The 26660-nt window shown below is 44.7% G+C and overlaps 1 protein-coding gene across 3 annotated transcripts in view; it reads left to right on the forward strand.

Annotated features, from left to right (window-relative positions):
* The window catches only part of LOC126189049 (mucin-4-like), a 431008-nt gene that overhangs the window by 365261 nt on the left and 39087 nt on the right, over positions 1-26660 (forward strand). For all 3 annotated transcript variants that reach the window (XM_049930904.1, XM_049930905.1, XM_049930903.1), the window contains exon 3: positions 6965-8959. In XM_049930904.1, the coding sequence (XP_049786861.1) occupies positions 6965-8959 (1995 nt within the window). The remainder of the gene's footprint in view (positions 1-6964; positions 8960-26660) is intronic.

The following is a 26660-nucleotide window of genomic DNA, read 5'->3' on the forward strand; positions in this document are numbered from 1 at the left end:
TCGCAGTCTGACATCACACTCTTTGCGTTGGTGATTTGATATTCTTATGATTTTTTTTATGCATAAACATTCCATGTTTTTCAATAAGACGGAGAAGACTATCATTATTTGATTAGTGACTTCGCTTTCGCTCTCCACACCTGGATGGTGCTTCACAACCAGTTTTCCGTCAAGCTCTTAACTTTTTACTCTGACTTCAGTCCTAGACTTCCAGTAAATGAAAACTTTAGAGGTGCTGCACACATATCATCAGAACACACTGACTTCAAGATCTGTAAGTCCCGCAGATCAATCTATCTATATTCTAGAGGATTCAACTTCATTGCCGAACTATCCGTCACTTATGACACTGCTACTGCATGCTTCGAAACTTCCGCTGGATGTTTCAGTGTACTCCTCATCAGTATGTACTTCGGGCCACGAAAAAAAAAAAAAAAACAAAAAAAAAACATTCAAAATCGTCCGAAGAACACCGTTTAAGTGACCAAGGCGTATTTACACACGTAAATTTAACAACTACCAAGTAACCGCATCCTAAATAGTCGTTTTATAAACCTACCTGCTGTAAAAGGCGGAGAGAACGCTGAAGTAGTTACTTAGGATGATGCCAGCAGACTGCAGCACCAACTGTAAGATTTTTTTTTATGATTATATGTTTTACATGTTTATTTGTTCGCCTTACAGCATGTTTACCATGCAGCTGGCTTCTCAGTTGAATTTACATGTGTAATTTAATTAAATACATTCCCTTTTTAAGCCATTTATAAACTGATGATTCTCATTGCTTAATTTACACTATAGTACATCTCTTTACATACCTATGCAATTATATAAGAATAAATACACAATCTCTTCCATTATATATTTGCAGTTTTGATTTTCGCAAAGTGTAATATATTGTATAATATATTATATATGGTATATCTACATTTTATATTAATGAAAAAGTATAATGGAGTTCTATATGTGATTTGTGTAAGTACACAGCTGTGATACTCTTATTTATTAGTACTCAGGCTTTTTCCTCATTACACATGTCCTTCAAATTACTTTGTAGATACTGGTATTCTTCAGTTGGCTAATGGACCTATCTTATTTTTATATTATACCCCTAACGCTACCTTAAGTTTATTTACTAATACATCTTCAGACTTAAGTTTTTTGTGCAGTTACAACCTTGACAATATTTTTGGTACTGTGTAAATGTAAGTTGTATATGTTCTCGGAGTAAATTTCTGTTTATTTTCTTTGACGTACATTAAGCAATTATACATGTGGAGACTTGGAAGTGTCATTATATTGCACTGACTGAAATGTTCCTTACGGGATTTTCTAGGACTCAGTCCTCGAATACATTTCATTACTTTTCTCTGCCATCTGAAACACAATTTATAGCCGGTGAATTTCCTCATAACAGAGCCCCATACTGCAGCTGTGACTGAAAGAAAAAGTAACTGAGAACCAGTAAATTTTTATTCATAGAATATCTTAATTTACAACAACGAAAAAAGTTGTGCATCACCTCGTTTCCGAGAGTTCCGCAACCTGTACAGAAAATTGGAATAGAGATCAACATAAACATAATTTCCGCCCTTTTTATTGCTCATGAAAAACACACATTGCATGTTGTACCACCATACAGCGAGATCTTCAGAGGTGGTGGTCCAGTTTTCTGTACACACCAGTACCTATAATACCCATTAGCACGTCCTCTTGCATTGATGCATGCCTATATTCGTCGTGGCATACTATCCACAAATTCATCATGTCACTGTTGGTTCAGACTGTTCCACTCCTCAATGGCAATAAGGCGGGTCACGTCGTCCATAAACAGCCCTTTCGAATCTATCCCAGACATTTTCGATAGGGTTCATGTCTGGAGAACATGCTGGCCATTATATTCGAGCGATGTCGTTATCCTGAAGGAAGACATTCACAAGATGTGCACGCGAATTGTCGTCCATGAAGACGAATGCCTCGCCAATATGCTGCCGATATGGTTGCACTATCGGTCGGAGGATGGCATTCACGTATCGTACAGCCGTTACGGCGCCTTCCATGACCACCAGCGGCGTACGTCGGCCCCACATAATGCCACCCCAAAACAGCATGGGACCTCCACCTTGCTGCACTCGATGGACATTGTGTCTAAAACGTTCAGCTTCATCGGGTTGCCTACAAACACGTCTCCGACGATTGTCTGGTTGAAGGCATATGAGACACTCATCGGTGAAGAGAACGTGATGTCAATCCTCAGCGGTCCATTTGGCATGTTGTTGGGCCCATCTGTACCGCGCTGCATGGTGTCGTGGTTGCAAAGATGGACCTCGCCACGGACGTCGGGAGTGAAGCTGCGCATCGTGCAGCGTATTGCGCATAGTTTTAATCGTAACACGACGTTCTGTGGTTGCATGAAAAACATTATTCAACATGGTGGCGTTGCTGTCATTATTTCTCCGACCATAATCCGTAGGTAGCGCTCATCCACGGCAGTAGTAGCCCTTGGGCGGCCTGAGCGAGGCATGTCATCGACAGTTCCTGTCTCTCTGTTTCTCCTCCATGTCCGAACAACATCGCTATGTTTCACTCCGAGACGCTTGGATACTTTCCTTGTTGAGAGCCCTTCCTGGCACAAAGTAACAATGCGGACGCGATCGAACCACGGTATTGACGGTCTACGCAAGGTTGGACTACAGACAACACGAACCGTGTACCTCCTTCCTGGTGGAATGACTGGAACTGATCGGCTGTCGGAGCCCCTCCGTCTGATAGGCGCTGCTCATGCATAGCTGTTTACATCTTTGGGTGGGTTTAGTGACACCTCTGAACAGTCAAAGGGACTGTGTTTGTGACACAATATCCACAGTCAACGTCTATCTTCAGGAGTTCTGGGAACCGGGGTGATGCAAAACCTTTTTTTTTTTTTTGTATATGGCAAAAATCAACGGGCAAGTTTACTAGACAGATACAGCATGGACGTAAAAATGAATAAACGTAAGAAAATGAAGAATTATTGTGAAATGAAGTTAATAAGTTTCGATTTACAATTTAATCACGCCATTCACGTTGAAGATTAGCGCATCTCCTGAAAATATACAGTGCGAACTTTAAAACCCGAAGAAAATAACGCACAACATCGATGTTAATAATTAAATAGCATTACGCTATTTCTTTAATGGCGCACTAATTCGTTTCATTCATTTACATTATGTTCGTGAATCGCAATATACAAATTTTGACAGCAAATAAAGCTAGAGGTTACAAACCGCGCACTTCGACTACTGGAGAAAGCATGTTGCCTATGTCAAAATAGTGTGGCACGAACCTCTTACTCACTTCACTGTACAGTACTTCGCGCTCGGGCATTCAGCCACTGTATTGGGACTCGCGAAAGTTCAAAAGCTGTAATTTCAGAAGATTATAACTGTATGCAGTCAGAGTTATGCCCCAAATTTTCTCTCGGTGTCGATTGCTGGGGCTGGTATCCTGATAGTGTGCTTTTTTTAATCGATATAATATGAGGTCAAGGTGGAGATTATTCCTTGTTAGTGCTCCATATTTTGTTGTCCATGGTATAGTCCTCCGTTCAAGTATTCAGTATGCGGAGTTGCAGATATAATGTCAGCCAGTGTATGCAGTGTGTTGCATGTAACTTCACTGCGCACTGTGTTGTATATGGTGTCATGTGTAAGTTTGTGTATAAACCTGTTTGCACTAGCTTGTTGAACTGGCTACCCGTCATGCCGGTGTTCTCTCGGGTTCCAATTTGCACACATGTACAGTTTGAGTTGTTCCTCAGCGCCAATCAGTGTTCATTTTCAACCGCTCCAGTGTATTAGGGAATCGTCGTGAACACGGAACCCCTTATCATTAACCCCCCGTTGTTGTAGCCAAGTCTCCACTCGCCAGAGTTTAAGTTAGCGCTTGTTGTGTAGAGGAATTCCAGGGATATTCTCTATCCTGTCAGGTCTGCCAATTTTCAACCAGTATGATGCTGAAAAATATCTGCTATTTCTAATTTTATTTTATTTTAATTGCTGCAATTTACAAAGTACCTGCCACCTTGTTACCAAGACAGATCGTATTTTCACAATACGAAATTGTACATGTACGGAATGTGGGAATGTGAAACTTATCTGACTTCTTATTTGTAATAAGGTTTAACAGGATTGCACCGCTAAATGCGTTTGGGCTTAAAAGTAATTAGGAATTGCAAAGAAAAACTTTATCAAAGATTAATAACCAATTATGTCATCTTCATTACAGGTATTACTTTATTAAGCTTAATAAACAATTATATAATTTTAATTGCAGGTATTATACAAGAGGTTCCTACATACACTGACGGAAAAGTAGTCGCAACACAAAGAAGGAGTTGTGCGAATAAATGAAAGCTGGTAGGCGTGTATCTGCATCTGAAAGATGATTTCCATTTTAATTTCACGCCAGTCGCATAGCAGTGGCACTAGTAGTGGTGAGTTGATGTTGGTCAAGAATGCCTTTAAGGCAACAAAAATGATATCATCAGCACCTCGCTGAGTTTGAACAAGGTCGTGTAATAGGGCTACGGGAAGCTGGATATTGTTTCTGCCCTAATGCAGAAGGTCCTGACGCGAATGTAGCCACTGTACGCATTTGCTGGCAGCGGCGGTCACGCGAATGTACGGTCTCAAGAAGACCGGGCTCCGGGCGTCCAAGTAGCACTACCGAGAGGCAAGACCCTCGTGTTCGGCGTGGGGTACTGGTGCTTCGTACTACATCTGCAGCAGCAATCTGAGCAGCAGTTGGCGCCATAGTGACGCAAGGAACTGTTACAAATCGGTTACTTCAAGGACAGCTCTGAACCAGATGCCGTGTAGTGTGCATTGCACTGACCCCGAACCATCGCCATCTGCGTCTTCAGTGGCGTCAAGCGAGAGCTCATTGGAGGGCAGGGTGGAAATTTGTTGTATTTTGTGGTGACAGCTGGTTCTGCCTCGGTGCCAGTGATGGCAGTGAGTGGGTTAGAAGGAGGCCAGTTGCAACCAATCTCTCTGCGTCTACATCTACATCTGGAATCAGGTCTGTGGTCCGATTTCGTACGACAGCAGAAGCACTCTCGTGGTTATTCCATGCATCCTGACTACAAATTTGTATATCGGTCTGGTGCTTCGACCTGTTGTGCTGTCATTCATCAACAGCATTTCGAGGGGGGGGGCGGTTCTAACGGGATAACAGTCGCCCATGTATCGCTGTTGTAATCCAATATACTCAACAGAGTGTCTAAATCTTGTCGTGGCCTACTCGATCACCTGGTCTGTCTCCAATCGCGCATATATGGAACATCATCGGACGGCGAATCCACCGTCATCCACAACCAGCATTAACCCTCTATCTATCGACCGATCAACTGCAAGAGGCATGGAACTCCATCCCACAAGCTGACATACGACACCTGGACAATATAATTCATAGACGTTAGCTTGCTTGTATTAAAAATTGTGGCAGTTACACCGGTTATTAATGTAACAGCATTTCACTTTTTTTTGTGGTTTTAGAGCGCACAACTACAGTGGTCATTAGCGCCCAGACTAAGTTATGAATGCACTGCGAGGCACAAGGTTAAAACAGCAACTAAAAGGGACAACACTAGAAAAGGCACGTTAACAGGCAAGGGATTAAAAGAAAACAGCATAATCAAATGTCCTTAGACAGATTTGTCAAGTGGATAAAACGAAGAACGCGAGCAGCTGCTCCTGGGTCAGCCGCTAAAATGGCATCCAGAGTACACAGCGGGCCAAGATCAATGCGCAGTGCATTAAAATTCGGACAGGATGTTAAAATGTGGCGTACCGTCAGCAATTGCCCACATGGGCAGAACGGCGCCGGCCCAGCCGTCAGCAGATGGCGATGGCTGAACCGGCCGAGAAGGGCGTAAAGAGGTCGTCCAAGCCGTGGATAGAGGTGTCAAGGCCCGAAGCTTGTTTTCAGTAAGTGTAGCCCAATCGGCAAGCCACAGCGATAAAATGCGCTGACAAATGACCCTCCTAAAATCAGATGAAGGCACACAACATTTGGAATGAGTTATCTCACGCTTAGATTAACCTGTAATCTTGCAATGTTAATCACTTTAATATGTCACATAGACAAATGTATTCCCGAAAATTCATTGCTCTACATTAATTATTCTTTGATGTTGTGATATTCTCCATCAGTGTATACTAAAATATTTTATGACAGTTGATCCATTTCTGTATTCCTTACTTTTGTCTTGTCTTACATCTAGCTCTGTACATTAATCTTATTATCTTTATCTGTTTCAGCATCTGAGTCTATTTCTGTGTTTGTGTATGTGTCATTCTTAGTATTCTATTCCCGTGCTTTTGTGTTTGACTGCTTTCGTGTATCTGACTGTTCTTATTTGTATACTTCGTGTCAGGTACGTGACGCATTATAGTTATGTCATCCAGTATGGGACAATCATTCAGTTGTCGTAGAGTTTACCCTGTGTTGTCATAATGTGTTCGGTGGTCGTATGTGTGAGAGTCTGTGACTGTGTAAAGCGACATGTTCAGGAGTTCCTACTTCTCCGCAGATGCATATGGGTGTTCGTCTGATATCAAAGCGGTGGACGTATTCTGCTTGCTCATAGATCATGGTCCGTGAGGAAAGGGACCTCACGGCGTACGGGATCTGTACGTTTCAGCCTCATTCGTTTCTTAGTATTTGGGAAGAAGGATTATACGCGACACCCCTTTTCTGACGAATCCCATTATGTCTGCCAGGTATCATTTCGTCTGCTGTTTAGTTGGCGCCTTTCTGCGATGTATTGTCCTATAATTTCAAATACTTCGTCACGTCTGCCTTTCTTCATCCAGCGTGCTTCTGCTCTTTGACTAGTTGTGATTTCATAGGGGCACACCTAATCTGATGATAATGTCGGGCGGTTGTATTCGTAGTACGAGTCCAGTTAAATTTTTGACAGGCTGTGCCGCAGTCGGACGCCGCCCCTGAGGAGGCGTGCGTGCCGCCGCTGGAGGACATGCTCAAGACCGCCCCCGCCGGCGGCGCGGCGCCACTGGAGACGGCCGCGTCGCTGTCGCGCGCCTCCACGCTGGAGGCCAGCGTGCCCCCGGTGGAAGACACCGTGGCGGCTGCTGCGACCGCCGGCAGGGAGGCGGCACTCGGCGCCCAGCCCCCGGAGGCCAGCGTGCCGCCCCCGGAGGACGCGCTGCCGCCCCAGCCGCAGCTGCCGCTCGCCACGCAGGCGTCGCTCGCCGAGGACCTGCACGAGGCCGCCGTGCCGCCCCTGGAAGACCTGCTGGAGAAGTCCGCCACCGCGCAGGCGCGCCCGCCCGCCTCTTTCTCCAGCCACGTCTCGCTCGCCGACAACGTGCCCGACACCGACACGGCGGACGTGCCCGACAGCGTCCAGAAACCCGCAGCGAATGTCGCCGTCGAAACGGCCGCGGAAAACAGCGCCGAATCCGAGAAGACGACGGAAGCGACCTTCCGGCCTCCGTCCTCTGACGGTGCAGAGGAGGCGGAGGCAGGTCCTTCTCGAAAGGTCGAGCCGGAAAATTCCGCTCCTTCGGGGGAACCAGATTCCCAGACAGGTGGCGAAACGCGCGACGCTAAAGCCGAAAGTTCCGAAACCGAACCGAAATCGAATGAAATGACAGCTGCCTTAGCTCCTCAGCCAACCTCCAGCGCAGTTTCTGATTCTGCGGACAAGACTGAACCATCCTCGTCCGACGGAACTGCTCTGGAGGCAGCCACTAGAAAAGAAGCTTCGGCGAATATTGTGCCGTCTTTGGTCGCACAGGCAGAGAAGGAAGTTTCTAAACTCGCTATGGCGTCAGTTGAGGCACCCGTAGCGCAGAGTGTCGTCGAAGAGCCTGAGGCAGAATCAAAGAAGGAACCGTCGGTCGCTGCAGGGAGCTCAGAGAGAGGTGGTTTGGGACAAGGCCAAAATGCGTCGGAAGCTGGTAACGTGGATGTAAAGGAGGTCGAGGAAGAAGTGAAAGACGACAACAACACTCGTAAAGAAGAACTGAAAACAGAAGTGCCTGTCGTGTCAGAGCCAGAAGCCGGTAAAGCGTCGAATGAAACGGAGAAAGGAGGTGACGGTTCGGAGAAGGTGCATCCAGAACCGACGCCATCCGAAGCAGTGCCAGTGGTGAAACCTCCCTCGCCGAAAGAGGCGACCGCACCGTCGAGTGCTGAACCTGCACTGGTGGATGTGCTGCAGCCGAAAGCAGCTGAAGAAGTCGCCCCACTAGTGGTCACCGAAGCAGCAACCTCGCACGTGGGCGAAATAAGTAAGGACGAGACGGGCTCCGTGGAGAGCTTGCCGGAACCTCCGACGGCGCCCCTCTCCCCCAAGGAGAGGAGTTCTCCGCCGTCGGAGGCGGGAGAGCCGCTGTCCAGCGACGCGGCGCTGCCGTCGCCGCCTCTCAGTAGCCAGGCGTCGCTGTCGGAGAGCTTACCGGCCGCCGCCTCGGCGCCGCCCCCGCTCGCTTCTGCTGCAGCTTCCGCCGCGGACGCCGCCGCCGAAGACTCGCCGCTGACGAGCACCGCGACGCCGGAGCCGCCGTCCGAGGACGCTCTGCCGCCGCCCCCCGGCCAGGGCAGCAGCCGCTCCGACTCGGAGGCGACGCCGGTGCCGGAGGCGGCCGAGGCGGAGGCGGAGACGGCGTCCGTCGCCAGCGTGTCGGGCGCCCCCGCCGTCGCCGAGGACTCGCAGGCGTCGCTGCCGCCCCCACCACCCCCGCAGGGCGCCGCTGGCGACAGCCCGCCGGACTCCACGTCGGTCGGGGCGGGCGCTGTGGACGGCGACAGCAGTCTGCCGCCGCCGCCCGACAACGACAACAACTCGCTGACTGACGTTTCCATGGTGACGGATACAGCGTCGGAGGCGGGAGACGCGCAGATTCCGCGCAGTCCGGAGACCGGCGAACAGAAGAAGAGGCCTTCTCAGGTAGGTTTCCTGTTTGTAGCACCTGGCATACTTACGGAACCACGCTATCCGTAACAATTCTCTAAAAGTCTCTCTTCATAGTGATATAAAGAGGCAATACTGTAACTGAGGGTTATCGGGAATTTGCGATACTAACTGTCGGTTTTGGCCAAGAACGTGTTTGTAATGGCTGTGATGTTCATTTTGAACTGCACTTCTATGTAGAGCTATAATTAATTTTCACTTTCAGAGTGAGATTTTCACTCTGCAGCGGAGTGTGCGCTGATATGAAACTTCCTGGCAGATTTAAACTGTGTGCCGGACCGAGACTCGAACACACTTGGTAGAGCACTTGCCGGCGAAAGGCAAAGGTCCCGAGTTCGAGTCTCGGTCCGGCACACAGTTTCAATTTTCATTTTCTTAATTTCTGCTGCAAACAAAAAAACATAGTACTGTTTCTTCCACTTCGGAAGGAATTATAATATTTTTTCGATTTATCAGCCTTTTTTACGATAAGCACATTTTTTAAGTTCGTACGTCTACTACTTATCGCGGTCTCCACTACAGCTCTATCACTTTTCTTACGGTATTTGATCGTATTCTCTCCGAACATTAGTTGAATTTCTTGTGTGATAAACGTTTCGATTTATTACTGATATATATTTATATTCGTAATCGCGTATCACAATCTCCACTTGAGCTATACAGGTTGGGTCACGTAAGACGCAACACTCCTTTTATTTCGTGAACGGTTCCATATATTGAAACGAGGTTTTCGGCAAATGATAGTATTTATTAAATACCTGTGCACATCGTCGTGTCACTGTTTGTTTGGAAAAGCCGATTTCTTGAAAACCGTTAACATTCGTAGGACACAGCAGTTCTGCAGCATCAATGAGACAGTCTTTTACAAACTGCCCTCCGGAAAACGGCTCCCTGGAATATTGATATTTGCTCGTTGTGCACATGTTATGTGATTGTCATTCTGGATAATAGAAAACAGTATGTTGTTCAGTAAAATAGATACAAATGTAACACAATAAACGAAGAGTTCAAGGAGTAACGATTATCGTGATTTACATTAATAACCTGTTGTTGTGCTTCGTTCATTTTCTTACGCAGACTTAATTTAACATGCCGTTCTTCACTGTTCAATACAGTACACGTGTCTTTATAAATTGAATTGTAGTGTCTTTCAGTCGTGAACTTGCGCTGGCCACATATTATTCGGCGGGACAGCAAACCCTGTGAGTTTTCACATACCACTGTAAAGAATAAGTGCCGTTCCCGGTTGTGTTTAAATGATAAAGAACAGAGATCTCCCATTGTTCGCTCTTTTGCAATACTCGCTATTTCTCAGTATGTCTCACGTTAACGCTACAGTCACCAGAGGGAAGCAAGACTGGGTGTGCTTCGGTCCTCCTGGTACAGGGTACACAAGGAAGCGGAACCGTTGTCGCTCATTTGGTATACGTATCTAGTCACAGATGCCGCTGTTCCGCTTTGCCCGCTGGTTGACATGTGAGCACCTGCGCACCTCTACCGCAATTCTGCACAGTGTGCTGATTTAGAGCATTATCCGCACAAAACATTACGTGACCCTCAGCATCCTATCAATTGCGGAAAACCTCGTTTCGATATCTGGAACCGTTCAAGAAATAAAGGGGTGTTAACGTGTTACGTTTTACGAGACTCCCCCGGTCTAGCTAAAGCGTATTTTCCGATACTAGCTTCAATTTCCTTGCGATACATATTTAATATTTCGTTAGTATTGTGTAAGTCAATGCATCCATTACGGCTGTACGTGCTTATTTTCTTTCAAAAGGTACCGTACACGAAAAGTTTACTTTCCGATAAACAGTTAAAGTTTATATTGTGATAACAACCCTTTACTTAGCACACGTAAATATTGTCAATCGAATTTCTTAATTATGTTACTTGTGTTTCTCGCTTAGTTTGTTGTTATAGTAATTTATATTAAAAGCGTACTAAATACGCTGCGTATGTTCGTAGTGGTGGAGGCCATTCGATTTCAAAGACGGTGGTAACCAGTAATAGGTCGAAATTAGAATTATATTAATACCTTCAGCTGTTGACTGGCGTTGATATATATCAACGGGGACAGGTGAAAATGTGTGCCCCGACCGGGACTCAAACCCGGGATCTCTTGCTTAGATGGCAGACGCTCTATCCATCCTTTTTTTTATCTCATTTTGTTCGCTTTTGCTCGTTGCATCTGCTCGGGGCGGACGTCGTAAGACATCCGTTTAAGTTCGTTATTGATCGATTAACTCAGTTTTTTTTTATTAGAAAGGGCAGCTAATCCCCTGACCGAACACGCTGAGCTACCGTGCCGGCAATCCATCTGAGCCACCGAGGGCACAGAGGATAGCGTGACTGCAGGGACTATCTCGCGCTCGCCTCCCGCGAGACCCACATTCTCACCTTGTATGTCCACACACTACATTCGTAGTGTCCCACACCAACACACTCATTACTTGTGGAAGACATCCTTACCAAGTCCTGTAAGATTTCGGGGAGTATGTAAGCATCCGCACAGAAGAAGAAGGTCATGGCCGGTATTGCCAGAACTATATACTTATATGGATGTAGTGTCTGTTCTTTCGGACATGTATGAAAGAAAACTGAAACAATTCCTGCTCACCCTGCTCGCTGCTATTATGGATCTGTTATCATAATCCAAACTAACAACCAACACGGAATACACATCAGATTCAAACATTAGTTGAAGTTTATGTTTTCATCGTAATTTACTAATACATAGAAGTGCGCAATGTTCTGGTGGCTTAATAGATAAGAGGCCAATTGAAACTTCTTGGCAGATTAAAACTGTGTGCCGGACCGAGACTCGAACTCGGGACCTTTGCCTTTCGAGGGCAAGTGCTGCAAGGGTCGCAGGAGAGCTTCTGTAAAGTTTGGAAGGTAGGAGACGAGGTACCGGCAGAAGTGGAGCTGTGAGGACGGGGCGTGGTAGAGCACTTGCGGCGAAAGGCAAAGGTCCCGAGATCGAGTCTCGGTCCGGCACACAGTTTTAATCTGCCAGGAAGTTTCATATCAGCGCACACTCCGCTGCAGAGTGAAAATCTCATTCAAGAGGTTAGCTGTCAGACAAATAATTCCATTATCAGTCGGTCTCAAGGTTATTTTTGTTACTTATCTTCTTTCATCTCTGGCAATGATTTGCGTATGTGAAAAATGACGATTTGTTCGTGCTTCGAAATTCACGTTAAGATGTACGTCCTCCTACAACTGGCTAGTTAAATGAGATCGCAGGCCGAAGAAAGGAAAAGGTGTGCAACCTCCAACAGGGCCAAGCCGAATAAAGCACTGTGGCGTCGAAATCGTCGTCCTGGTTGGAGACACTATTACATTCCACAGTGTTTGCGGATGTGAATACAAACGTACAATACGGCAGCTGAAGACCTTTTACAAGTTCGCACTTATTCCACGAGAGGCTCCTCATAACTTCGTTGCCTCGTAAATACCTTCTCGCCCTGACAAAGGCACTTCGAACTCTTAGCTGTTTGCCACTGGTCATTTAAAAGCAAATACAGCAGTCGCTGTCTGGAATTAGAGGACATCAAGTCGGAGTCTCGACATTGACTTCGTATCTGATAAAAAAATCATAAATTAAATACTTCAAATAAAGACGTATGTTAAACGGACTATACACTCACGAATAACCAAAGATATGTTTACTTCACCCATATTCATACGAATACCCTTACGAACTCTGAAATATTTCAAAGTAGAAGGATAATGTGGAAATTGGCAGCCTTTTAGAAGGAACTGAAGTTGGGTACTTGACTATCAGCTTGAAAGGAGCTACTAAAGATTGGCCATGGAGATATCGCGGAGGTGCTTTCGCATACTGAATTTTATGAATGAGATTTGAAATCTGGTTTTGGCGACAGTTTGGTGGGTTGATATATTACCAAATAGCGGAATTTCATATTCACGTAATCTGCCTATGGTTCTGTGCTTTACCACTTTTTATTTGGTACTGATTACGTCCTTTATACTAAAAGATTACGCTATAGAGGAGCAAGTCCATACTTTCACGCTGTCACTGAAGCTAAGAGCGCTCAATGAACTGGAACTGGTACAAGGAGAAGCCAGTGAATCTGAATACACAACTATAACATTCTACATTGTTATGAGTCTTCAGAATGCGTGGTAGCAGTGTCTTCGTTTCTATTACTACGCGATACTGTATCCATAATTACTGTCGTTTTTACTTTATTTGTTTTGTAATGTATCCAATTAATGCAGTGTTGTCTGCCCGTGAGGATGGAGTGGATTTTTCGCAGCTGGATACAAAAAAATAGGTAGTTCTATGAATTGCGAACGAATGCGTTTTCTCGTTGCATGTTAATACCTTATTTCAAAGAATAAAAATGCTGCAGAGTATTAGGGAAAACGCTTTTCGGTATAAACTAACGGCGAAGTAGTGTGAAGTTGCACGTACATTTCGTGTGTCAGGACTGAAGCGTGCCGTATTAATTTTGGCAAGCACACAAATATGCCTTGCGGTTTCAAAAGCTGACACAGTTTCAGAAGTGCGCAGTGCTACACATTCTATTTTTGACTACAAGCGTTTTAGTCTTGTAACAGCTATTTTCGGTTTGCGACTTATTTTCTTTTTGTGGAGTCGTCGTTAATACCTCTCTTGTAGACGATGGCTTGTCTTTCTGAATGCCAGAGTCATGTCGGAGGATAGCAACATGTGCTTCGTGCTTTCTAAATACCTTACCCCGCCCCCCTTCCCCGTCAATCACTCAGTCACGAAGAGAGGGTGGCATAGAGAGAGACTGCCAGCAAGTGTAGCTGTACTGGCTCTGAGCACTATGGGACTTAACATCTATGGTCATCAGTCCCCTAGAACTTAGAACTACTTAAACCTGACAAACCTAAGGACATCACACAACACCCAGTCATCACGAGGCAGAGAAAATCCCTGACCCCGCCGGGAATCGAACCCGGGAACCCGGGCGTGGGAAGCGAGAACGCTACCGCACGACCACGAGTAGCTGTACTCATTAAGATTTATATTCCAGCGCATTGCCTCATCAGAGGAATAATATGTAATACATCCCAGGCTCCCAGACGCGTCAAACTGAATCACTTGAGGGAACTTCCGGGAAGATTAAAACTGTGTGTCGGACCGAGACTCGAACTCGGGACCTTTGCCTTTCGCGGGCAAGTGCTCTACCGTCCGAGCTACCCAAGCACGACTCACGACCCGTCCTCACAGCTTCAATTCTGTACCGGTACCTCGTCTCTTTCTTTCCAGACTTCACAGAAGCTCTTCTGCGAACCTTGCAGAACTAGTAAAAGTCCTGAGTTCTAGTCTCGGTCCACCACACAGTTTTAATCTGCCAGGAAATTTCGTATTGGCGCACACTCCGTTGCAGAGAGAAAATGTCGTTCTGGAAACATCTCCCAGGCTGTGGCTAAGCCATGTCTCCGCGGTATCCTTTCTTCTAGGAGTGCTAGTTCTGCAAGATTCGCAGAAGAGCTTCTGTGAAGTCTGGAAGGTAGGAGACGAGGTACTGGCAGAAATGAAGCTGTGAGGACGGGTCGTGAGTCAGACGCTGAATCTGGAGGATCGTTTCGTAACACATCGCAAAATAGTGAATCCGCAACTTTTGGCACAGAACATAGGGATCGCCGTACTGACAGTCTCGCATGAGGATACGGAGGAGTGTAATCGGCCGGCAACGCAAGGTGGCGGCTGCGATCCGTTGAAGCTCGCTGGAACTGATGCAGCAGACATGGAAGATAACTTCTATTAACACACAACTCTGAATCGAAGCCTGACAGAAATGTGTAGTAGCACTGATCTACAATCGTACAGCATAGCTACAGTTAACATTAACAGAATCACTAATTTGACAAAAATCGAATGCCAACGTGATTTTACATGTGCTTTCGATATAGACGTAGTCATGTTGCAAGAAGTGTGTACGGACAGAGTGGAACATATGGCAGGATAAAATGATATCCTCAGTAGAGGACCTGAAAGCGGCGCTGCCACGTTATTCAAGGACGGGATTATACCTAGTGGTGTTAAAAAGTTAGCAAGTGGAAGAAGAATTTCTGTCGAAACAGACACAGCTCAGCTTATTAATATTTACGCTCCGTCTGGTTCGCAAGCCAGACTGGATCGATCTACCTTCTTTCAGGAAAGTACAGTTGAGTTAATCACTCCCGCGAACGAGAACATCATCATTGCTGGTGACTTTAACTGCGTTCTTTCCGCCGGCGACCAAACGCCCAATTCTAACACATGCCTGGAACTGGGAGACTTCGTGAACCTCATCGACACCTGGCAAAGCCAGCCAAGAGCGAACCCAGGGTTCACTTATATTACTAGCCATTCCATGAGTAGGATAGACCGCATCTACGTCTCCTGTCGCCTAAAAAATAGTGTTCCCAGCGTTGAAACTTCTCTAGTGAGTTTTTATGACCATTTGGCAGTTGTGGCTACGGTTAACATGACCAGGCAAAGGACATTTCGGGGTAGTGGCGTCTGGAAATTCAATATCTCACACCTACAAGAAAGCTTTCAAATTTAAAACGAAATAATAGAGAAGAAACACATAATAAATGACCTGGAAAACATCAGCAACCTGACGCTATTTCAGTGAATGAAACATTGTGCTGATAACAAACAACCCCCATAGACGCGAGGTTGAGAAATGTGCTTAAGGAATATGCGCCGCTACAGAACTAAAATGGAATGGTGGGTAACACAAGCAAAACGTAAAATACGAACTTCACTCAAACGCTACGCTTTTGAAAAGAAATAGTTGGAAAGACACTTCCCCAACGAAGTGTTATAGGCCCTCTATTGTTTCTGATCTATATTGACGACATAAGGGAGTAGCCGTCTTAGATTGTTTCCAGATGATGCTGTCATTTACCGTCTTGTAAAGTTATCAGATGATTAAAACGACTTGCAAAATGATTTAGATAATATATCTGTATGGTACGAAAAGTGGCAATTGACCCTGAATAAGGAAAATTGTGAAGTTTTTCACACGGGTACTAAAAGAAATCGGCTAAATTTCGATTACGCGATAAGTCACACAAATCTGAAGGCTGTAAATTCAACTAAATACTTAGGGATTACAATTACAAATAACCTAAATTGGAACGATCACATAGATAATATGGTGGGTAGAGCAGACCAAAGACCGCGATTCATTGGCAGAAGACTTAGAAGGTGCAACAGGTCTACTAAAGAGACTGCTTACACCACGCTTGTCCGCCCTATTCTGGAGTATTGCTGTGTGGTGTGAGATCCGCATCAGGTGGGACTGACGGATGACATCGAAAAAGTACAAAAAGCAGCTCGTTTTGTATTATCGCGAAATAGGGGAGATAGTGTCACAGACATGATACGTGAATTGGAGTGGCAATCATTAAAACAAAGGCGTTTTTCGTTGCGACCGGATCTTCCATGAAATTTCAATCACTAGTTTTCTCCTCCGATTGCGAAAACATTCTTTTGGCACCCACCTACATAGTGAGAAATGATCATCACGATAAAATAAGAGAAATCAGGCCGTTCGAGAGTGGAACGGTAGAGAGACAGCTTGAAGGTGGTTCAATGAACCCTCTGCCAGGCACTTTATTGTGAATAGCAGAGTAATCACGTAGATGTAGACGTAGATGTAGATGGAATTCTACTTCTAGTGCCTAAGGTAACTATACGCAGATACCGCCAATGTATCACGTCACACCATGAGAATAAAACGGATCAAGCCCAAAATAACCGCTCTGAAACGCCAGCAAATAGATGGAGTTAAAATAAGATCGAGAGACAACAACGGCATTGAGAATGAAAAAACTGTGGTTTTCCACCTTCTCGCCGAATTCAAAAGAGGACGCCGGCTGCACATAAGTTCTCTCCGAAATGATGATAGAATCCAACTTATCCACCAGCAGGACATCACAAAGTTTGCCCATGATTATTTCACGAGACTCTATGCTGAAGGAGACACTGGCGACAATGACAATTGTGAGGCCTTTTTAAACTACGTTGACCCGACTGTGACGGACGCAGAAAACGCAGAAATGGACGGTCGTATCACTACAGAAGAACTGTCCCAAGCGTTGAAAGGAGCCCGAGGAACAAATACCCTGGACCCGATGGGTTACCCGTAGGGTTTTACCTTAAGTTCTGGAATTTAATCGGTAGTACGCTGACTGGAGTGTTCGAATCACTACGTACGTCTGCCACTATTCACTGTGAGTTTTTATAAGGGCTCATAGTGTTGGTTCCTAAAAGTGGATGTACTAATGATTTGACAACCATGTGTGCTATATCACTGCTAAACGCTGACTACAAGATAGTTGCTAGGGTACTGCTTCGTCGATTGAACACCATTGCTGGAGGCCTCATCGGTCACTATCAGTCGTGTGCCGCCCCAAGGAGGACGTAGAAGTAAATATCTTCGGAGTAGTGAAGCAACTTAAGTCACTTAATAAAAGCAAGTCTTCTGGTCCAGACTGTGTACCAATTAGGTTCCTTTCAGAGTATGCAGATGCATTAGCTCCATACTTAACAATCATATACAACCGTTCGCTCGACGAATGATCCACACCCAAAGACTGGAAAGGTGCACAGGTCACACCAATACTCGTCGGCCGAAGTGGTCGTGCGGTTAAAGGCGCTGCAGTCTGGAACCGGAAGACCACTACGGTCGCAGGTTCGAATCCTGCCTCGGGCATGGATGTTTGTGATGTCCTTAGGTTAGTTAGGTTTAACTCGTTCTAAGTTCTAGGGGACTAATGACCTCAGCAGTTGAGTCCCATAGTGCTCAGAGCCATTTGAACCATTTTGAACCACACCAATACTCAAGAAAGATAGTAGGAGTAATCCACTAAATTACAGGCCCATATCGTTAACGTCGATATGCAGCAGGATTTTGGAACATATATTGTGTTCGAAAATTATGAATTACCTCGAAGAAAACGGTCTATTGACTCACAGTCAACATGGGTTTAGAAAACATCGTTCCTGTGAAACACGACTAGCTCTTTATTCACATGAAGTGTTGAGTGCTATTGACAAGGTATTTCAGATCGACTCCGTATTTCTGGATTTCCGGGAAGGCTTTTGACACTATACCACACAAGCGGCTCGTAGTGAAATTGCGTGCTTATGGAATATCGTCTCAGTTATGTGACTGGATTTTTGATTACCTGTCAAAGAGGTCACAGTTCGTAGTAACTAACGGAACGTTATCGAGTAAAACAGAAGTGATTTCTGGCGTTCCAAAAGGTAGTGTTATAGGCCCTTTGCTGTTCCTTATCTATATAAACCATTTTGGAGACAATCTGAGCAGCCATCTTCGGTTATTTGCAGATGACGCTGTCGTTTATCGACTAATAAAGTCATCAGAAGATTAAAACAATTTAGAAAAGACATCTGAATGGTGATAAAAGTGGCAGGTGACCCTAAATAACGAAAAGTGGAAGTCATCCACATGAGTGCTAAAAGGAACTCGTTAAATTTCGGTTACACGATAAATCAGTCTAATCTAAAAGCCTTAAATTCCACTAAATACTTATGTATTACAATTACGAACAACTTAAATTGGAAGGAACACACAGAAAATGTTGTGGGGAAGGCTAACCAAAGACTGCGTTTTATTGGGAGGACACTTAGAAAATGTAACAGACCTACTAAGGAGACTGCCTACACTACGCTTGTCCGTCCTCTTTTAGAATACTGCTGTGCGGTGTGGAATTCTTACCAGATAAGACTGACGGAGTACATCGAAAAAGTTCACAGTAAAACAGCACGTTTTTTATTATCGCCAAATATGAGAGAGAGTGTCACAGAAATGCTACAGAATATGGGCTGCACATCATTAAAAGAAAGGCGTTTTTCGTTGCGGCGGTATCTTCTCTCGAAATTCCAATCACTATATTTCCTCTCCGAATGCGAAAATATTTTGTTGACACCGATCTACGTAGGGAGGAATGATCAGCACGATAAAATAAGGGAAATCAGAGCTCGTACGGAAAGAGGTGTTCATTATTTACGCGTGCTATACGAGATTGGAATAACAGAGAATTGTGAAAGTGGTTCGATGAACCCTCTGCCAGGCACTTGAATGTGATTTGCAGAGTATCCATGTAGATGTAGATGTAGACAATACAGCAAGCGCTGGAGGAATACCGGGATGTAACGGCCGTCGCCACGGCGTCCAACTGCAGAGTGGCAATCATGTCGTTAGACATGGACAAAGCGTTTGACAGGGTCCGTCACAACTACCTGCTACGTGTCATGTCGAAAATGGGAATCAAGCCTTCTTTCGTCGATATCATCAGGAGATTATACACTCAAGCACCTTCAAGAATTCTTTTCAATGGCCAATGCGCAGCGAGAATTCCCATCCTAGCGTCGATATGACAAGGCTGTCCCCTCTCGATGTTGATGTTCTCGTTATCAATCGAATTTCTTTTACGACCATTATTTGTCAAGCTCCCTGGAATTGAAATTGGAGGCAACAAATTTGTCTGCAGATGTTACGCTGATGACCTGGCCGTGTATCTGACTTATCCGACCGATGTTATGAGGATACAGGACGTGATTCAGACATTTAATCCTTGTTCTGGAGCTAAAATGAATGTCAATAAATCATGCATTTTACAGTTAAGCAGATGGATAGGGTTAGTTGAAACAAGACCAGTTGAACAAGCTGATTCCATCAAACTTCTGGGGATACGGTTTAGCAAATGTCCTGTCAAGACAGCGGCCTGGAGTTGTAAAATGAAGCTCAACAGTCTCCTGGCGGTATTACGAGAGTTCCACCCGTTATCTAGATATGATACAAAAAATCGTGGTGATAAATCTCGCTATACTTTCTAAGGTGTACTTCCTCGCAAGTATTTTCCCTTTGCCTTCAACAATAGGGAAACGAATCTGCTCTAGCGTGGTTCATATGGAGAGGGCGAATCCTTAGGGTATATTATCAAACCACGACTCTACCCGAAAAGAGAGGTGGTTTAGGTCTCAGCAACGTTAGACAAATGCAGAGCTCTGTTGATATCTCGGACGGCAAAGGCTCTAGCTGTAGGTGATGGAAATCTCACAGCTTACGTTGTGAATGCAGTGTCTCCTCTAGACAACATGGTGCCAGTTATGGTCGGCCATATAAATTATAGGTTGCCGCATATTAAAATATATATTATTGAGAACAGCTACATCCGACAGAGGGTAAGGAACTACACAATCAAGGAAGTTTATAAAGTACTTACGGAAGATAAGTTCAAATGGTTCAAACGGCTCTGAGCACTGTGGGACTTAATATCTATGGTCATCAGTCCCCTAGAACTTAGAACTACTTAAACCTAACTAACCTGAGGACATCACACAACACCCAGTCATCACGAGGCAGAGAAAACGCCTGACTCCGCCGGGAATCGAACCCGGGAACCCGGGTGCGGGACGGAAGATAAGTGTATAAGCAAATTAGCAAAGAAATACCCCACGATCACTTGGAGTCGAGTTTGGCAAAACCTTCAGGTTACAACTTTACCGTCGCATGTAAGAGCTACGTGGTATTGTGCTTTATACAACACCATAAGCACAAATGAGCGTCTCTTTAAGATCGGCTTGTCAAGTACCGTCCAATGCTTGGACTATCAGACGACTGATTACTTCACCGTTTCACTTGTGGCGCCACTAACGAGCTATGGCTATGGACACGACATAAACTGGCTAAAATGAACTGCTGCTCTCACAAGATGGCCTTATCCAAATCAGAAACGACTTTCAACCTATTGGCTCATGGGTAAGTTCGTCGAGTTCTGCTTGGCAAGGTAGAGCAAATCTCTAGTCGAATTTCAATATGACCTCATGCAAGAGTTCGCGAGGGTGGCTATTTGCTGGCAGTTTTGAACACAGTGTGACAAAGAAAAGAGCGCCTTCTTTCTGCCTTCTCGCACTGCAGAAAGAATTTAATTTAATGCAAGCATTCGTATCCTAAATGGAAGAGGTGTATCTTCAAGGTTCTTTATATTCACATAGCGTCTAAGTTTCAATTTGCAGAAAGTTTCTTTGTTTATTTATGAGTGCACGGAGCATGGTTTGTGCCTTTAGAATAATGTTTCATGTTTTGGAGAAATATAAAGGCATATTTAGATCTTAGGCAACAGGCATGCCAGAAACCACCATTTCTGTTTGAGTAAAAAAAAAAAAAAAAAAGACGGTAGAACACTTGCCTGCGAAAGACAAAGGTCCCGAAATCGAGTCTCGGTCGGGCACACAGTTTTAATTTGCCAGGAAGTTTCGTATCAGCGCACACTCCGCTGCCGAGTGAAAATCTTATTCTAAATCACTGGAATTTTCAGCCGAGTTTTCCTCGGCCATTGTTATGTGATAATAATTGACTACCGTCTGATGTTTGTGTATATACCCCCTTCCGGGAAGTTCTTTTCTGTTATTTTTAGCCGAGCATTTGTGGCCGAGCGGTTCTAGGCGGTTCAGTCCGGAACCGAGCTGTTACTACGGTTGCAGGTTCGAATCCTGCCTCGGGCATGGATGTGTGTGATGTCCTTAGGTTAGTTAGGTTTAAGTAGTTCTAAGTCTAGGGGACTGATGACCACAGTTGTTAAGTCCCATAGTGCTTGGAGCCATTTGAATTTTTGTTATTTTTACATGTCACCTCCCACCCACTCCTACCTTCTGCAAATTGCTTCCCAGGTCGTATCAAGTGGGTGGTGAAACAGGCCTCGCCAAAGACGTATACACAAGAGGGAGCGCAAAAGCTGACCAAAAAAAGAAAGAAAGGCTTCAAAAATGAACCAGGAGAGATAAATGAGTTGCTCTATCTCTTGAGTTCCAGTCTTCTGCCTACAAGAAGATACGTTTCCGTCGGTTTGAGACTATAAACACGTGCTGTTGTCAGAATTAATTGTTTGAATTAGGATGCTTGAAAGTATCTGAACGAATAATAAGTGTATTGAAAAGCGTATTTCACGTAAACCACAACATTTCATCTGACTCTGATTTGCTCAAAAAACGCTTTAACTGAAGCTCTGTATCTTATCTTGAAAAATACGTACATCATCTGGTGCGAAATATGGCAGAAATATTTACACAGCGGAGCTAATTAGCTGATTTGAAGTTCCAGGTGAACGAGCTGATGAAGAGCATTGACACGACTACTCATTTGAATATTTTGAACGTGTTTCTCAAAGTAAATGGATTAAGAGATGTTTATCCAAATATCGAAATAGCTTTGATGCTATTTAGGTCACTGCAAGTGACTGCAGCATCTTGTGAACTCAGTTTCAGCATATTAAATTTGGTAAACGACTTTAGGTCAAGTTTGGGAGAGAGCAGACGGATAAATTCAGCTATCTTGTCAAGAGTACGACATAGTTGGTGAACTCAAAGCATGGAAATACAAAGTAAAATTATAGCTAAAACACGATTACTAGAAAGGTATATTTTCCCAATTCTTAGTTATAAACCCCTTTACTTTTATATATGACTCATACTTTATGTGCTATTAATAATTTGTGAGTTGCAAATAAAATACGTTCTTTATTATACACCATACTACAATCAATGTAGAATAGTTGATATAAACATCAGTGTACATAATTTTTCTTCCATTTTTTAAAAGATGACTATTCAATTTGTGATTCATTTAATACAACGATAGATTTAATTTATTGTGTGAAATATTTTTTATCAGTGTAGTTCAATTAAGCAATATTTTTCAGTAATGCTTCATTTTTATTAAACCTACTTACAGAATTATAAAATTTGCTAAATCTTCAAAGGAAAAGTTGCAGAAGGCACTTTTACAGAGGGGGTTGGGCCAGTGGGAGGGAGGGGGTGTAGCTTTGGCAGTTCTGGCAGCGGCACAGGAACCCTTGATGTGAGTCTAGATGCATTACTCCTACAGTAGTTTTTCCTGCGTAGTAAGCTGTATGTCCATTAAGTTCGAATGAATTTTTTTCATGCATTGATGGGCTATATTTACATGTGCTGTCCTTCCTTCCTCTACCCCCTAACCTCATGACTAGACGTCTTAGGGACGTGCTATCCCCAAGGGAATGGTTTCGTATAGTATGTCATATGTATACTAAGTCAGACGGCAACTGTTCCAAGCGTACGAGAGTTAAACTTTAAATGTCATCCCTTCTCCTACCATTACACCCCCCCTTGCCTCACCTCCCCTAAGGGGTTAAATGTTATAGGCGCTGTCGTCAAACAGCCCAGGAAACTGTGTGCTCGACGTAGGAAACTATGGGTTCGAATAAATGTTGTCAGTTTTCGATTATTTTACATGTCACTCCCTACACAGCCCACCTGTAAGGCTGCGAGGAGTGTACTACGTATACATATTTTTTGGTCAGTAAGTCATACATGTTCCAGGTTTGCTTGAAATTGCTCGAGATGTTTTAGATTCATGCTTACATGTCACCACTTTCTCACAACCATCCCTCCAGAGAAGGATGATACAGTTTTTTTGCCGGCCGGGGTAGCCGATCGGTTCTAGGCGCTACAGTCTGGAATCGCGCTGCTGCTACGGTCGCAGGTTCGAATCCTGCCTCGGGCATGGATGTGTGTGATGTCCTTAGGTTAGTTAGGTCTAAGTAGTTCTAAGTTCTAGGGGACTGATGACCTCAGAAGTTAAGTCCCATAGTGCTCAGAGCCATTTGAACCATTTGAACAGTTTTTTTGCCCTGCTGAAGCAGTCTTTTTGTGCCTAGTCAAATCTACACTCAAGCTCATAAATTAAGGATAATTGCAGAATGTGGTGCCGCACAACGTGGCACTACACAAACAGGCGCTAATAGCATAGGCACATAGGGAACACACACGACACAGATCTTTAAGACCTCTGTATTAGTGATAAGTTTAGAAAGCTGTCCCGAAATCCATGTGCTGCAAAACGCCACTGTTTCCTGCGCATGTACCCCGACATCAATATGGGATATGATCACCATGCACACGTACACAGGCCGCACAACGGTTTGGCATAGTCCGGATCAGGTGGTCGAGCAGCTGCTAGGGTATAGCCTCCCATTCTTGCACCTGTGCCTGTCGGATCTCCTGAAGTGTCGTAGGGGTTTAAAGACGTGTAGCCATACGTCGACCGAGAGCATCCCAGACGTGCTTGTTGGGATTTAGATCTGGAGAACAGGCAGGCCACTCCATTCGCCTGATATCTTCTGTTTCAAGGTACTCCTCCACGATGGCAGCTCGGTGGGACCGTGCGTTATCATCGATCAGAAGGGAGATGGGACCCACTGCACCCGTGAAAAGGCGGTCGTACCGGTGCAAACTGATGTCCCGATACACCTGACTTGTTACAGTTCCTCTGTCAAAGGCATACAGGGGTGTACGTGCACCAATCATAATCCACCCCACACCATCAAACCACGACCTCCATACAGGTCCCTTTCAAGGACACCAAGGGGTTGATATCTGGTTCCTGGTTCACGCCAGATGAAAAACCGGCGACAATCACTGTTCAGATTATACCTGGACTCGTCCGTGAACGTAACCTGGGACCACTGTTCCAATGACCATCTACTATGTTCTTGACTCCAGGCTTTACGGGCTCTGTCGTGACCAGGGGTCAGTGGAAAGCACCTTGTAGGTCTTTGGGCGAATAAACCAAGTCTGTTCAGTCGTCTGTAGACTGTGCGTCTGGAAACAACTGTTCCAGTGGCTGCAGTAAGGTTCCCAGCAAGGCTACCTGCAGTACTCCCTGGCCGTCTGCGGGCACTGATGGACGTCCCGTACTGTAGCGCCTGGACACGTTTCCTGTCTGCTGGAATCGTTGCCATAATCTTGAGATCACGCTTTGTGGCACAACGAGGGCCTGTGCTGCGACCTGCTGTGTTTTACCAGCCACCAGTCGCCCTGGTATTCTACCCCTCATAACGTCATCAGTATGTGTTCTTTGAGCCATTTTCAACACACAGTCACCATTACCACGTCTGAAAACGTTTTCACACTTATTCCCTGCACCATTCTCTGACATGCACCTACATAGCTCTGCGAATGTGGACTGCTACCAGCACCACCGTGCAACGACCGCAGGTCAAATGCACTGCATGGTCATACCCGAGGTGATTTAAACCCGCAAACCATCCACCAGAGCGTTGTTTCACCATGTATCAGAATTATCCTTAATTTATGAGCATGAGTGTATAAACAGCTATACTCTACAACCTACTGTGAAGTGCGTAGCTGAGCATACTTCCCAAAGTGCTACCTGCTAGGGCATCATCCACTTCCATGCGCGTATGGAACGAGTGAAGAATAATTGTTTTAATGACTAGGTGCGAGCGGTAATTAATCTTGTCTTCACGATCCCTGTGGGAATGACATGTTGAAGACAGTAGTGTTTTCGTAGATTCCTCACTTAATTCCGTTATGCTCTCTAAATATTTCCAAATAGTCTAATTTGCTAGGGGCTACATACCCTGAACCTTGGTTGGATTCCCGATATTGTTAAGGATTTTTACCATGGTGGGAGGACTGGAACAGGTTGCACTCAGACTCGCGAAGCCAGTTGAGGAGCTACTTGGCGAGTAGTAGCGGTTCCAGGGCACAAAAACTGATAACGGCCGGGAAAGCGGTGTGACAATCCCACACTCCTCCATACCATGTCCACTGAAAAAAATGGCTCTGAGCACTATGGGACTTAACATCTATGGTCATCAGTCCCCTAGAACTTAGAACTACTTAAACCTAACTAACCTAAGGACAGCACACAACACCCAGCCATCACGAGGCAGAGAAAATCCCTGACCCCGCCGGGAATCGAACCCGGGAACCCGGGCGTGGGAAGCGAGAACGCTACCGCACGACCACGAGATGCGGGCCATGTCCACTGATGCCACTGGCAGCGGATGACACGGCGGTCAGTCCGTACCGGTGGGCCCGCCAGGACGGAGTTTCTCTTTACAAACACATGAACAACATAGTAATATAGGACGCGTGAGGCTTTTGTAAGCATTCTCCTTTGTAAAGTGAATGCGTATCCCGCCAATGGACAAAAACCTATCATCTGCTTTACCTATGCGGCCTCTCCACTTCATATTCCCACAAATTGTTACGATCAATTATCGGTTAACTGATTCCAGTTGCGACTCATTGATATTTTAGTCATAGGATATCACGTTATTTCTTTTTGTGAGACCACAATTTTCCACTTCTGAATAATTAAAGCAAGTTGCCAATGTTTGCACCACATTGAAATCTTATGGTCTTATCGATAATTTCTGAAGATTTATTCACATTTCACTTCGTTATACATAACTACATCATCTGCAAAAAGCTTGAAGTTTACCGTGTCATTAATATAAAATATAAGATAATATATATATATATATATATATATATATATATATAAATAATATAAAATATAAGAGTTCCAATACACTTCTCTGGAGCACACCTGATGTTGCTTCTAAACATGTCGATGATTCCCCCATCCAAGGTAAAGCGTTCCACCCTCAACAATTTTGTTTGATACCCTATATGATCGTAATTCCTTAATGACATACACACACACACACACACACACACACACACACACACACACACACACACGTTTTCATTTTCGTATACATAGATGAGCAAAAACTTGAATCTCCATATACGATGGTGAGCCGAAACCAGAATGAAATGTTCACTCTTCAGCGGAGT

This window comes from Schistocerca cancellata, chromosome 5 (assembly GCF_023864275.1).
Source record: "Schistocerca cancellata isolate TAMUIC-IGC-003103 chromosome 5, iqSchCanc2.1, whole genome shotgun sequence".
In the NCBI taxonomy this organism is placed as follows: domain Eukaryota; kingdom Metazoa; phylum Arthropoda; class Insecta; order Orthoptera; family Acrididae; genus Schistocerca; species Schistocerca cancellata.